The sequence below is a fragment of the Anomalospiza imberbis genome, chromosome 4, assembly GCF_031753505.1.
Source record: "Anomalospiza imberbis isolate Cuckoo-Finch-1a 21T00152 chromosome 4, ASM3175350v1, whole genome shotgun sequence".
Classification (NCBI taxonomy): domain Eukaryota; kingdom Metazoa; phylum Chordata; class Aves; order Passeriformes; family Viduidae; genus Anomalospiza; species Anomalospiza imberbis.
Window position 1 is genome coordinate 39,778,255 of NC_089684.1, and position 14,859 is coordinate 39,793,113.

A 14,859-nucleotide genomic window follows, 5' to 3' on the forward strand; every position below is an offset into this window, starting at 1 on the left:
CAGCCCTAATGGTTTGGGCTTTTGTAGGCCTTAAAGCAAAGTGTTCTCTTCTGGGACCAGGTTTCCTGAGCAGGGGAATTAAGTTGCTCCAGCTCACAGTACAGAAAGAAATTAGCACATCTGTAGTGTGGAGAACTGGGGGATTTAAGCCCTCCACTGGTGGGTCAGGCACAGCTGAATACTGAAAGGTAAGAAGGTAGTGGACACTCACCCTGTTGAAAAGAGGGTGACTCAAATGCTGATTTTCTGAGAATGGGAAGAAGATAGTGAGGCAAAAGTGCATAAAAATTATGTGAAAGATGACCGGAGAAAAGTCTCTGAGCAAAGGACAGCACAGATTGTGAAAATGTGTGCTCAGAATGGCAAAATGAATTTTCCATAGCTGACAGTTCTGAGAAATACCTTCTGTGTGTATGTAGCCATTCTCCGAGGATTTAAAAACATTCTGTCAAGCAGCTTAATGATACTCCATGTTGTGGAGATTCATGGAGAAGTGAAAATAGGACTATCCAACAGCACCTGGCAGACATGAAAGGCAGAGGTCAGTCATAAGAGTTGTCATCCATCTGCTAAAATAATATCAGCAAACAACCAAGAGTTCATAGTAGTCAGCTGTCTTCCTGCTACAGGAAACCCAACGTGGTGTTCCAGCTTCATGTCTTGTTGAGGAATGGTGGAAAAATACTTCAGAGCATCAAAGCTCTTTCAAGATTTTAGAAAAAATTTGTTGGATGGTTGGATTGCCAAACACAATGAGTTAAATGACTGGCACAGAGCAGGTAGTGAAAGGGAGCCTAATTTCCATGTTTTTTCATCAAATAAAAATAGAGCACAGCTTGGGAATTAGCTTGGTGATGAACCTCGTGCTCCACGAAGATCCCTCTCATGATTAGGTAGCAAGTAGAAGAGGAAGCAGGTAAGTTTAAGGCTTATTGCTCCCAGAAGGAGCACAAGATCAGCTCCAGAGCAGGCTGTAATGGGAATTGGGAAGCTATAACCTTTATGCACCAGGGCAGGTATGGGAATGGTTAGGACTGAAGGAAGTAGCTCACCAGGGAGAGGCTGGATCTGGGAAGTCACTTTCCATTAATGAAGGAAAGGCTGAATTGATCCTGAAGGAGCTGACAGGAAAAAAAGGGCGGGTGACACCAATTAGGGAAGTCACTCTCAAGCTGAAATAAGATATTCCTGAGCTGAAGAAGCCACTTCTGGGATGTGTAAGGATGTGGCCCAGTTCATGTGCTACTGCATAGAGTGTTTCTGTCACTCGCTTGTCTCTGAAGAAATTAATGGAAATGGTTTACACTGAACGTTTAAAGTAAGTATCTTTAACCATTCTCTACTTGCTTTTTAGACTTCTTTCCTATATCACTTATGTGAAGTTTTAATGTGAGATGGCAAAAAAAAAAAAATCTACTACAGTCCCATTATATTGTACTCCTTTTAGGTCCATCACTATGAAACTTGAATTACTAGCTTAATCTCCTACGTACTCAAAATTTTGTCTTTTTTTTTTTTTACCCCTAGTTCTGAATCCTCTCAAACAACCAATGTGAACATTTAATATGCCACAAGCTGGGGAATGTAAATACAAATGCATGTCTGAATTTCAGTACATTCAAAGGGGAAGGAGAAAAATTTTAATTCTGAAATCCTGGCAGCAGCTTCTAGTATAGGAACTCACCCCCTGGTTGGGGTGAGCCGGAAAGGTGGAAAAGTCTCTCCTCCAACCCGTGTCTCCAAAGAAAGACTCAGTAGTCTTCTGTTGTCCGGTCTCAAGGTAGTTTATTGTATGTTATCTAAAAGATTTTCTCCCCGAGCTGCTGCGGTCCGTTCAGCAGTCAGGCAAGGGCACACTCCGACACCCAGGGGGCTGGTGCCCTCTTTTATATCATATATTATGTGTTAGATGTTTATAGTTTTTCCCCAATGCCCATCACCTATATTGAATAGTGACTTTCTACTCTAAACCAATCTGTGAGTGCCAACATCACCAAGAACATGGAGGTTAGGAAGAAGAAGGAAAGAGGACAGGGCCCGCCCAAGTCCCTCCATCTTAGAACTTCTGACCCCCATGTACAAAACTCAGACCCCTCTGTACAAGGCCTAAAACCCCCCTGTACAGCACTCAAAAATTCTTCCTTTCACTTTGTGACTACTTCTACTACAATATCTAATCTTTTGTGACTTCTTGTTCTCCTTGCAAAGTTGGTAAATTGTTCCATGGATCAGATTCAAAGCCACAGGGGTCTGCGGCTGCATTTCAGGGTCTCAAATGCTTCTGACCTGGGCCCGGAACATCCAAGAGTGTCCAAGGGACATTCTGGGTTCTGACATTCTAGGACTTCAAATATCTGAGAGAGATATTTTGACAGCAACTACTTTGTGGCTGTAAGCAAAGAATGAGACAAGTTTAAAACTAATCTTATAATTTACAGTTTTCATGACCTTGAATATCACAACACAAGGATTCTGTATTAGTTTACAGAAAACCCAAGCAGCCAACTGTGCATTGATTAGAAGAGAGAGTTTGGTAGGGAAATAATTTTTTCGTTGCAATGTTTTCTGAATTCAAAAAGCTTCAAAAGAATCACTGTAGGAAAAAAAAAAAAAAAAACAACAACTCACCACACACAAAAAAAAGGGAATCCTTAAAAATAGCTCTGAAAGGAATTTTGCTCAGCAAATCAAAGTGCATTAGGGAAAGAACAACTTAAGCTTTTCAGAGCACCAATAAACACAGACAAAATAAACACTGTTAGAGCTGGGAGAGACCCCGAGACACTGAGTAGATGGGACTTTTTGTCATATTTTAAACAGGAACATTTAATTGTTTCAGAAAGTAGATGGTTTTACATGAAAGAATTTGAGTTTTGAGTGGGTAGTTTGACATACGGTTTAAGTTGACTCCATGTCAACACAATCTGTTCCAGGTACTTAAGAGTCCCTGTACCTGGTGATTACTGGTGGCAAGGGTGCCATTGTCCCCAAAGCAGGGCAGGCTCTAAAGGTGTACACAGCTCTCTTACCAGGCTCAGGTAAGTTTTTTTGGGTTTTTTTTTTTTGTTTGTTTTTGTTTTTTTTTTTTTTTTTTTAGTGGAACACTGTACAACTGAGGAAAGGAAAAAAACCCCAACCCTGAGAGGTCTTTATGCTGTACCTCTTCCCATCTTTCACTCAGACTCTGCCATGAGGTGAGATGGAACCATTCCTTCCTGAAAACTTTCAGTGCAAAATGAGTCATTGCAAACCCCGTTTCCATCCTGGTCCAGGCACTGCAGTGGGGAAGGTCTAGGAAGTCACCGTGAAAAAAGAACAATGGTCCCAAATGAAGTTCAGGACTTTGTACCTAAACAGAGAAAGGGGCTTGGCAAATTCCAGGGAAATACCTGACTGAAACCTTTGCATTCCTGGTCAAAGCTAAGCATTATTTGCACACCTGAAACGTGCAGGTACACATGAGCTAAGAAGGAACAGTCTGACAATACTGTACATATCCTGCACGTGTGGTACAATCCAGATAAGACAAAGATTTGCTTTAAAAGAGCTGCTCCTGATCATACCAAGTTAAGAGGAAGAGGATGGGGTTAGAGAGGAGATCCATAGATTCAGGAAGGAAGTTTCAAAATGTGCCTGCAAGCTTAATTAAACTGCAGTGCAGAAATGTTTTGTGGACCAGTACAAACTGGGAAGGAGGAGCCATTATCACGAATAACACCCTGTCTCAGGTGTGTCAGCTGCCAGATTCTATTTCTGGCATTGCTAGGGATGCTGCAAAAGTTAATATTTTAATACTACTTGATACAAGGAACTCTTGCAAGGATTAAAAAGCCGTTCTCCTCAGATTTCAGTCCAACTGCCTGCAGAGCAGGAGGAGGGAGGATAGAAATGTCAGGTCCCTGAAAAGTTTTAGAGATGATAGCACACCATCTAAACAAGTTAGGAGCAGTGAAAAGCCACCTTTTTTTCTCGGAGAACACATTTTCCTTCTAAGCTGCTGGGGCTGGCATGTTTACTTCTGGCATCTTGAAGAGCATTTTGGTCTTAGATCCTTTTGTTTGTTAGAATGTGACATATTAAGTATGACACACTTAATTAGTTGTTCCTCGAGTGGAGGGCCTAACATACTGTGCCTCTGGTAAGTACTGTAACTCCAGAAAAAGCTCTTGCAATTATTCTGTTTGTCACCACAGGTGGATTCCTGCCATGGAATTTCATGTGGACCACAGCAGCTTTCATGACTAAGTAAGAGCTTCCATCCTTGTTCCTTTTCCAACGAAGTTATGTAAATGAATTTTGACAGTGTAAGGCTTCAAATCTGAAGGCTGCTGGATCCCCTTGTGTTTCTCCTCAGCGTTCTGTATAGAGCAACACAGAAACAGAGGGTCAACGTGTTCAGTTTCTTTGTGCTGCACTGCGAGTGAGTCACAGCTGTAAGGTTAATGGCTGATTAAATGGGAAAAAAAGGGTATTTTGCTACAAGTGGACAGGCAGTTGTGAATTTGTGATCAGTGTCACACCACCAATACACCATGAAAGGGAAGACTGGTGATAGTTTTGTCCAGTGATACAGTGATATTTTTTTCTAATTTGCTCAAACAGAATAAGACACAGGAAACGACATTCCACGTTGGAGCAATAATGGCTGAAAATTACAAAGTGAAACAGTTGTTTTTGTGTACTGAAACAGCTTAAAACCAAGACAGAAATGCATCCAAACTGTAATACTACCTTTAACTTCCCACAGAAGAAATATTTTAAGGCTCAAAATTAAGACTCTCCAGTGTATTTTTTTTTTCTCTCTTCTGCAAAGAGAAATATTGAGGCCTTCATACAGTGTCAAATGGTTTTTAGAATATTCATGACATTTGGAAAAGGTCAGAGACAGGGAAATTATGCTTATATACATTAAGAAATATGGGCATCCAGTCACGGAAGTGTTCTGGTCTCCAAAAATATTAAGTACGTTCAATTATGCACGGGGAAGCTTTACACCTAGATCTTAATTAAAAGACTAGTTAAATTTTGCTCTTTGTCATAAAACTGAAGTAAATGCTCCAGCAACTTATTTTGTCTCAGTTCAATTTATTTGTTTTTGAGATGGCAGAATTCTTACTTATACAGATTTAGATGCTCCATTTTTATTACTAATTTAGTAGTCGGTGACCAGGTTATCAGTCAGGGTGTGAAATCTGTGGGTCTGGTGCGTTTTCATTTCCAAATTTTTTCTTTCAACCATGTTGGAGTTTTTCATCCTTTTTTCTTGTCAAATTAAGGGCCTCATAAAATTTACCAGAGCATTTGTTCATATATTGACTATCATGCAATATTATATAAATTTCTCTGTATAAACATGCGTGTTGGTGGAAATATACATCACCTTTGTAAAGATTTTTGTCTTATAAAACTTTATGATAGCTAAACTATGACACTGCAGATGCTAAGCACAAAAAGCCATTGTGTAGAAATAGGTAAGGGAACAAAAAATAGACCTGATTTTTTAAATTTAATTTTTCCCTAAATGTCCATCTATGGATGGGCAGGAATCCAACTGATCCAAAGCACTTTCATGATGATTTGTTCCCTGGCATGTGGTAACTAAAATTCAGGACATTTGTTTCACTTCTTCCAAATGACACCAACACAGAACTTTTCTAATACTTTGCTGGAATACGACAAGCTTCTAATATTTAACTTCTACTGTCTATACATCTGTTAACACAGAAAGAGGTAGAGAGAAAAGAGGTTGTTACGCTCCAGTGGTTTAATTATTATCATTAGCACCACAATTTTACAATATGTCTGTAAATAGGGTTTTTTTTCCCTTTTCTTCCTTTTCCTTCTGCTTGCCTCACATGCTTTCATACTTATTTTTAATTCCTTAAGCAGATATAATAACAAATCCCTTTTCTAGCTACACCACCACTTCAGTTTAGGGAGCAACAGTGAGTATGGCGTCAATGAAAATCCCAAAAATCCCCAAGAAAGCTATTCAGCTTTCTAGAAGGTCAATGTATATTGTGCATATATAAAATGTATATTTATAATGTATTGTGGAAGAGTACTGGTGTGCTGTTAGCAACGTGTTGAAGTCGAACTTCTCCCTGTTCGACTACATTGTGTGTAGTTTTAGTCAGAAAACCGTGCCTTTGCTGGCTATGTCGTAAGAATATACAGAATGTTTGTTTATTTTTTTAGACAAAAAGCGTCACGTTTTCGTGTTCGCAAGGATGCCCACTTTCTGTCTTTAGATCCGCGCTCCCTCAACACCAACATCCGAAAGCGAAGGATTACTTGGTTTCGAAGCGAAGCTGCCTTCACGCATTGGTAGAACACGACAGAAGAGGGGGGACAAACCCGAGCGGGGGACAAACCCGAGCGGGTCGCCGCCGTCCCCTCACGACGCCGCCGTCCCCTCACGACGCCGCCGTCCCTCCCCGGCGCCGTTCCCGCCGCTGCCCCCCCGGGCGCGCGCGCCCCCTGCGGCCGCCCCGCCCCGCCCCGCCCCGCCGCGCGCGCTGGCCCCTCCCCTCAGGAGCCGGGAGAGCCCACGCATCCAGCCCCTCTTCCTGCCCCCTCCCCCGGACTCCGGCTCGCCGCTCCCGGTGGGATGGGAGTACCCCCGTAAGCCTCTTCCTTCTCCCCGGTAGCAGGCAGCGGGCCCCGAGTTCGGTGCAAAAATGCTGGGCATGTACGTGCCGGATAGGTTCGCCCTGAAGTCGTCCCGGGTGCAGGACGGGATGGGGCTCTACACGGCCCGCAGAGTGAAGAAGGTGGGTGATGGCGGGGGAACGGCCTGGCCCGGCCCGGCGGGGAGCGGCTGCCACGTATCACCGGGGAGCTGGGCGGCTCTCCCGCCCCTCTGCCCCGCTCCAAGTTCGCCTGAGCCGCGCTGTGCCCGCCCGGGCTCCATCTGTTCACGGGAGGCGCCGCCCGCCCGCTCCCCCCTGCCGGTACAAGGAGCCTCCCGGGGCGCCGCCGCCTCAGGCGGGAAGGGGCGCGGGGGCCGGCGGAGGGTTTGCTCTGAGGAATTTTATTTTCCCCGTTTTGTGATTTTTTTTTTTTTTTTTTTTTTTAATTTGGTTTGTGTGTCTGGCACAGTTTTGAGGGCAGAGCTCCCCTGGGCGGGACCGCCTCCCTGAGGGTCCGCGCTCTGAGGGCAGGGGGAGCCCGGAGCTCTCGGGCTCCCGTCGCCTCCCTCACGGCTCTCCGGGCTCGGCGGGACCGTGGTTTCATTCCTTTTTTCGGCGTAATAAAGCCGGGCCCGTGAACGGTGTCATTCAGCTGAACCGAGTCCCGTACTCCAACCAGGTGATGCCTCTTCACACTTCGTAACTGAAAGCATCGTGATCATGTGACATTGCAGCTGAGACTGTCCAGGTGGCTTGTTAGGACGCATAGAGGCATACCAAAACTATGAACCCATCATTAGTATACACTTTTCTGTGTTTTGTATGTTTTGCCTTCCATCTTTGTCCTCGTTTTGGCTCTGATTTTTTTTTTCTAATTTTTCACTGGTTTCATCAACAGGAATGAGACTCGATGGGGTGGAGATCTCACATTTTTAAGGTGTCCCTGAGTGTTAAGGGGACCGGAACAATTTTGTTTCTTTTGCTTTAATTCTTCAAAACTTTTCTGCTGAGGTTCTGAAGTTGCATTTCAAAACTTTTTGGGTTCACACAGCAAGGAAGGTTGTACACTGTTAGCATTTGTTAATCTCTGGACTCTGAAACAGAGTGAAACTCATGGGAATCAGCATTCCCAATTCAGACCTGGGGGTCTGAGCTTCCGTCCTTTACACTGTTGACAATAGAGCCATTAGAGCTGCATGCTGAGACAAACAGCGTTTTCCTGCCTGAATTATTCCACCTTACTTGGGGACTTCATACAGGCAAAGTGTGTGAGGTCAGAGCTGTGCAAGCACCTAGAAAAAGTGTTGGAAGTGTGCTGTGTACTTCATGTGGACTGCAGAAGGCAAAGGCAGAGGCAGCTGCAGTAGGATCTGTTTGTATTAGGAGTGTCTGGTGACAGTGTTTGTTACAGACCTGTCCTTTGGCACTGAGTCCTCTGTGCTGGTAGCACAGACAGCTGTGGTGTGCAAAGCCCTGGTCAGAAGAACAGGCAGAGGAACCAACTCTTGAGTTGCTCTGTGGTTTATTAAAACACACTCCTGAAGTTTGTTGGGGACCTAAGTCCCATGTTCTCTGTTGGGAGAAGGGTGGGTGTGTAAATAACACAGGTGGTACACTGGACACAGCCAGACTCCATGTTACTCTTTTCCATGGGAAGACAATTCACACCTGAAGTGCTCTTAACTTGTTCCACTATCTAGTAATGAGGCAGAAGTACCACACTTTGTGGCTGTGATAAAGAGTAGCTTATAGCTGTTAAATAATTTCCATGGAGTTTGGGGATTGGGAGGAGGTGTTGAATGTGACACTTTATTGTGAAGTAAGACCTAAGTTGCAGAGTAGGAAATACCGCACTGTTTTCTCTCTGTTGCTGTCACACAATTGCAGTTGTCTGAACTGAAAGTAAAAAAAAAAAAAAAAAAAAAAAATTTGGATGATCTTATAATCAGAAATTGCAGTACCAGCTCTCCAAGCGTTGTGGAGGCCTCTGAAAATTCTGGTATTAGCAAAGTTTTGGTAATTATACATTCTGAGCTGCTGCTGGCTTCCATCTGCTTGTGCACCTTCAGGCGTCCGGAGCTTTCAAGATTTTGTTTGTAATCATAAAAGGTGCAAACTTATTGTTTTGTTGCCTTAACAAAGCTGTGATTCCCTTTCCCTTGTACCTTCTGTTTTCCGTGAGCTGGCCTCAGGCTGCAGAGCACTCACATCCTGAGGCTCTCGGTGTAATCATAAGAGAGCCATTGCATTTCCCAGTGTTTTTCTGCAACTGGAAGATTAGTCACTGCTGCTTTTTTGAAAGCAACACTTGAAAATAGCTTTTTCGGCGCTGGAAAAATGTGCTTTTATATACTGAATAATTTCTCTGCCTTCAGACTGTGTTGTATGCCTTGCTTTTATTGAGCAGAGGGGAAGTTGAAGTCTTGAGTGTGTTTTTGATCAATGTCTGTTGGCATATAACAGCATGTTTATTAACCAGAAATAATATGTATATATGTATGTCTGTGTGTATATATATATATGAAGAAAATGGTCTGAAAGGCTAAACAAATAATTGCACTTATCCCCATGGACCAAGACATCAGGTTTTGCTTACCCCCCCAAATGTGAGAAGCCATAAAAAGTGCTTAGAAATCTGCATCACCTGCAGCTTATGTTATGTTTACTCTGTGTTCAGAGGTGGACATGTTGCTTTTGCTGTTGTTCTGAGCTTCCAGAAGGTCGTGAATACTTGAATATTGCAGTAGAGATTTCCTGGTTTGGAGTACTGAGCTGGGAATGGTGTGTGGTGGTTCTTGTTCTGGGCTGTTCCTGTGCTTCAGCGACGGGTGAAATGAACACTGTAGATGCCGTACACATACAGCTGTATTTACCTATTTCCACCTTCCTTGCCAATGAGGTAAGAGAAGGAGGAAGTTTCAGCCTGAGTATTGAATCCCAGGATTTGAAAAACTGGCAGGGGAGGAGCTCTGACATTATTGATCAGCAAAATGATGAAGTGTGGTATGGAAATCAATGAGAAGTAAGGATATGAAGTCCCAGAGTGCCAGTTTTTACTGTCATTGGCCCTGTCTGGCTCCTTTGCTGCTCTGGCCTCCAGTTACTGACTTCTGCTGTTCTTGTGTTTTTACCTTCTGCTTTGCTTTTCCTTGTAGTGAAATGTTCTTTGTGCACATTTAAAAAATTGTGCCTCAGTTCTGTTGCCTTATTCTGCAATGTCAATTTCCTTTTCCTTTGTTTATTACCACTTCAGCTTTAATTTGAAATACAAGTTGTTTGTTTTTCTAAAAAAAAATTTTGATTTCCTGTTTCCAAGAGGAGCAGTCCTGGATGTTTTCCATTCCACTTTTTTCTCTTTACTCTACCTGTAGGCAATCTGTAAAAACTAAGCAAGAAGGAAAGCACGTAGCAGACTATTGCTGGGAATATGGAATGTGCCTGGAGGAAGGGATAAGTGGACAAGATGAATATTTTTTTTTTAACCAAAATACTGTTGTTTCTAAAAGAAACACCAAAGTTGCTTTTCAATATACACTTAAAATCTCTAATGCTTGAAAGTGTAAGTGCTTTTGGATCTGAATGCTGCCTGAAGGAACACAGCATCCTACATTCCAGGTGTTAGGGCCTGTCCTTGCGAATGGGTACGAGTTGGGCCTGTGGAAGAAGAAAGTCCTATGAAATTACTTTGCCCCACTGCTCCTGTGACGTCTGTGCAGGAAAAAACCCCTGATGCCACATACTTTTGGAAGAACATATCAATGGTTGCTTTCACGGCAGGTGTTATGACTAGCAGGTGGTAGAACATTTTAATTTTGTTTATGAAGGCTCAAATTAATTCATAAGCACGTGCATACTCCCTTACATTTTTAAACAAATCTCTCTGTATAATCAAGCCCTCAGTTATTCAGTCTTTTGATTTGTGGCACTTCAAAAAGTAGCGTTGCAAATAATCTTGCAAATAAATCTAATGTAAACTTGGTGCATGCCAAGTTCTTTGTTTTAGTTGGATGCCTGTTGTAAGGTGCTTCCTGAAAATTTTGTAAGAAATTTGACTTGTAAATTTCAGCCCTATTGAAGACAAAGAAAAATCCTGCTTCCCAAAGGAGAAATAAGCATGCAGAGGGAAGGTATGGTTTTATGAGATTCTTCAAAGTATGAGAAGAATGGGAGTGGGCTTCAAGTTGAACCCTCAAGGATGTGCACCGTCTTGGCATGTACTAGGGCAATAAAAGAAAACTCTTCTTTCCTGTTTGAGGCTAAAAAATTACTCCTCTGCTGGAGTTTGGTGATTGACTTGCCTTTTTCTTTTTTCCCCCCTACTGATTCATTTTCTTTCATAATTGTTCCTTAGGGTGAGAAGTTTGGCCCCTTTGCAGGGGAGAAGCGAATGCCGCAGGAACTGGATGAGGGCACAGACTGCAGGCTCATGTGGGAAGTGAGTAAAGTGATGTCATTGCACCTCGCACAAAGTGTTCTCACAAGTTATACTGAAACAAATCCTTTCTGTTTTGTTTCATGGCTTAGAGATCATCCAGTGAGATTTAGTACTTCTAAATTATGCCTGGGTGGAAGAGGATTGGTTTCTTTAAAACTAAAGAAAAAGCAAATGATGGTTTCTAATTAATGGAGTGTGAAAAAACATCAAGTCAAGCCAAATACAAATATAATAACACTGTGAAAAATCATTAAAACATGTGAAAATAATTAGAAAAAGTAAAATAATTTGAACTGGGGAAGCGGATTGTAAATTACAGAGATACTGATTTAATGCTCATCAGCAGGTACCAGCTTATGGCTTCCTTCTGCTGTAATATGAAACATTTCCTGGTGTGACACTTGAGTTGGGATTTGGCAAACTATATAAATGAAGTTTTAAAATTTTAGCAGTTTTTAATGCAATGAGTAGGTGTGAGGTTTTCAGCAAAATAGAAGCCTGGTGCTGTGAGCAACTTTTTATTTTTTATATGCATTAGTCAGGAACAGCAGTTTATGCACTAGTTCTTGTAATTAGGTACATAACCCATCTTAGCTCCTGTTGTACCTGTGTGTGCCTGAAGTAAAATCTGAATTTACCAGTTGAGGAGATTACACTGACTGAAAAATACTGGCTGGAACAACATTTCCAACTTGTTAAAAATGCCTGCTTTCTGGTCCCTCTTTTCTGTCTTAGTAAGCTTTATTTATGGCTGTAGTTTTTTTGAGCAGAATTTCTTTTTTCTTTTTTTTTCCCCTCAGCCAAGCAGTTTCTATTGAATGCACATTTAATCCTCTTTTACACTGAGGAGAGGACTCATTTCTTACTTTTTTACCTTTCTGTGGTTAGAGGTGGAAGGACTGTTACTGCATGGTACGTTTGACATCTGGCTTAAAGCACTGTCAGTGCATTTACCACAAAATACATGTTTATTTGAAAAATCTCTGGCATTAACATCACTGAGCAGCTTATGAAGAGAGCAGAGTATTGATGCAGCCTTAGCAGAGCTACAGATAGATAGCATACACTAGAATGATGACTGAATGTTAAAAGCCCATCTTTTTTTACCCAAACTCAGTATAAATATTGTGAGTGGTGAAATATTCCTAGGTAAGTGCTAACTCCAGCCTATGAAGCTCTGTTTTCTCCCTTTCCCTTTCTTTTGTCTATTTTAATCTAGGGGTGTGCCCCAAATGCCCGTTCCCAGAGAAGAGGTGTGGACAATTGTTCCCTTTCCCTTTTGGGTTATATACTCAGTTTCATCCTCTTTGTTCCCAGCTGAAACCAGAGCAATACACTGTGCTTTTATTACAGATGTTTGCTTAGTACAGTTAATGTGCCCTGGCTCACTTGGCTCTCCCTGATGTTTCTGCAGGTTGTTTTAAATCAGTAAAATGCTTGTGCTAGAACAAGATTTTCAGAAAAGACAGTGGGTGGATTACAGCAATGAGAAGGCCTTTAGGTTTGTTGGAAAGCTTTATGATTTTCCAGATTCCTCATTGCTCATACTTAAATAGATTTATCTGTTTCTGCACGACAGGAAAGAAAAGGCACATACATTTATTTATTGGTGACACTAATGTGACCCCGTTGACAGCAAATCAGAAAATGAGGTTTTTATGACCTGTTTTAAAATCATTTCATAATATCTTACTGTAACCTAGTTTTGAGAGCCTTGAAAAGATTCCTGCATACCAAATGTTATGACTTCCTGAATGTTTTAACCCAAGTTGTTCATGTTTACTGAAGTTGATCTGAACGTGAGCTTTATAATATAATTTAAATCATGCTGGGAGTAGTCTGAAGTTGAAAATTGAGACCAGGAATGCAGAAAGTAAGATTTGAACAGCCCAAGTAGATGGTTATTCCAGAGTCTGTGGGAAGCATGCACAGAAACTGGCCAAGTTTGTGTGTAGTCAGCTGTACCAAAGATATTAAAAATAATTAATTTGAAGGCTATTGGCGGGAGGCACACTAAAGCCTGACTTCACAGTCTGATGGCAGTCAAAAAAAATGTTTTCAGAGAGAACACCTTCAGAAAGAAGTCTCAAGCAGTAGAGGCTTTTTGTAAGTCAAGAAAAAAAACGGGCATTAGTGCAACATTTCTTTCCTTGGCATGTGATGCCTGGGATCCAGGCTTCAATTTTATGGAGATCATTTTTTAGTGAGGAAGTTTGCCACATGCATTTCTAGTTGTGCAGAGTAGTGCTCTGTGATGTGGTCTGTTTTGATCAAGCCATTCCTTTTTCTCTGAGACCAGCATTGTGAGTTGGCATCTTTAAGGCATCACGTTGAGGCAGAATTGCACTCATTGTATTTTCTTTTGGTCTCAGGGAAAACGTGGCACCCAGAACATTTATTGAGCCCAGTGATTTTGTTCAGTAAAATTCTGAAGATTTTAGAGTTTCTATTTAAATTAAATATAGCAGAATGCCATTACTCTGTTTGTAACATGCATAGTTGTGAAGAAATCAAAGGTTTATACTTGCTCATTCAACAGATTCCTGGAAAGTGGAAGATTCCAGCGGGTGGGAAGTATTCTTGATCTCGCTGTTATCTTTGTAAAGGCTGAAATGTTTTATTTATGAGTGGTGTGAAAGGAAAAAAGCCCCTCAAACAAACCTGTGGTAACCATTTAGTTAAGAGTGATGATAAAAAGCCAAGGAAATGTCCAAATGGCTTTGTGCTTTCTCTTTCTTTCTGTTAAGAAAACACCTCTATGTTATCCCCCAGCTCTCTAAATGTTGTGCTGGTGAAGGACACAGCTTGTTGCTGGTGGTGAATTGAGAGTTTTGTTCTTACACCTTGATTAAATACTTCTTTGTGTGTGTTAGTAAACTTGGCATAGCAGCTTTGAATTGTGTGTATTTGCTGGAGAAGCGAGTGCTTAAAGGCAAGCAGGAAATAATCTTCAGGTATTAAAAGTTCACAGACATTTTTGCTCTGGAGGCTCAGATAGGCCTTTGTGAAGAGAAGATATAAATTAGTTTATGTGTGTTCAGTTCCTTTTCTTCATTATCCTTAACCAAGAAGGGGGAGTTCATTTCACTCCTATTGGATTGTGGCAGGCATATACTTCTGGTGATGACTTTGGCAAATGTTGAAACAGGGAGGGCTGGAAAGATTTTGTCCTTCTTCAAATACTCTGACATACCATAAAGAAATGTTGGTCAGGGTTGGATGGAACATAATATACCATGTAATGCTGAATGTTACATATTTCAGGTTGGGTTTCTGTCTATCTGCCAGGATCATGTTTTCTTCATTGTTACATTAAAACCAAAGAGATCAGAAAACAGTCTTTTAATGGAAGCCAATGCTTGTGTTTATTTTTGTAAGAAAATAAAATGAACTTACATTTCTACTGCTTAACTTGCATCACTTTTGCTGTGACAGTTGTTTTCAGTTAAATTAGCCTGCCTGAAAACTAGTGAAGGCAACAGAAAATCTGCTATTGGCTGCAGCCAGCTTCAGATCAGAACTGTGGTGTTTAGGATTGAGGTATAAGAAGTCAAGCACATTAAGCTTGCTGTTTTGGTGGCTTTTTTTTTTCCTTCTTTCTTTGATATCTTGCCTATTAAATGTGCTTCTGGCATAGGAAGGCTCTTAACACACAAGACATTAAGTCAAATTATGTTCACAGATTCATGATAAAATAAATCTTAATTAGATTAATTCTGTGTTTGCTGTCAAGGTGAATCTAATAAATCTATAAATCTGATTCTGAAAATCTAGGCTTTATTTTTTGTGAAC

The 14,859-nt window shown here is 41.5% G+C and overlaps 1 protein-coding gene across 4 annotated transcripts in view; it reads left to right on the forward strand.

The window, feature by feature from the left end:
* Positions 1 to 6,551: 6,551 nt before the first annotated feature.
* PRDM5 (PR/SET domain 5) overlaps positions 6,552 to 14,859 on the forward strand; it is a 60,198-nt gene continuing 51,890 nt past the window's right edge. For all 4 annotated transcript variants that reach the window (XM_068187968.1, XM_068187967.1, XM_068187969.1 and 1 more), the window contains exons 1-2: positions 6,552 to 6,773; positions 10,984 to 11,067. In XM_068187968.1, the coding sequence (XP_068044069.1) occupies positions 6,681 to 6,773; positions 10,984 to 11,067 (177 nt within the window). In that variant the 5' untranslated portion in view covers positions 6,552 to 6,680. The remainder of the gene's footprint in view (positions 6,774 to 10,983; positions 11,068 to 14,859) is intronic.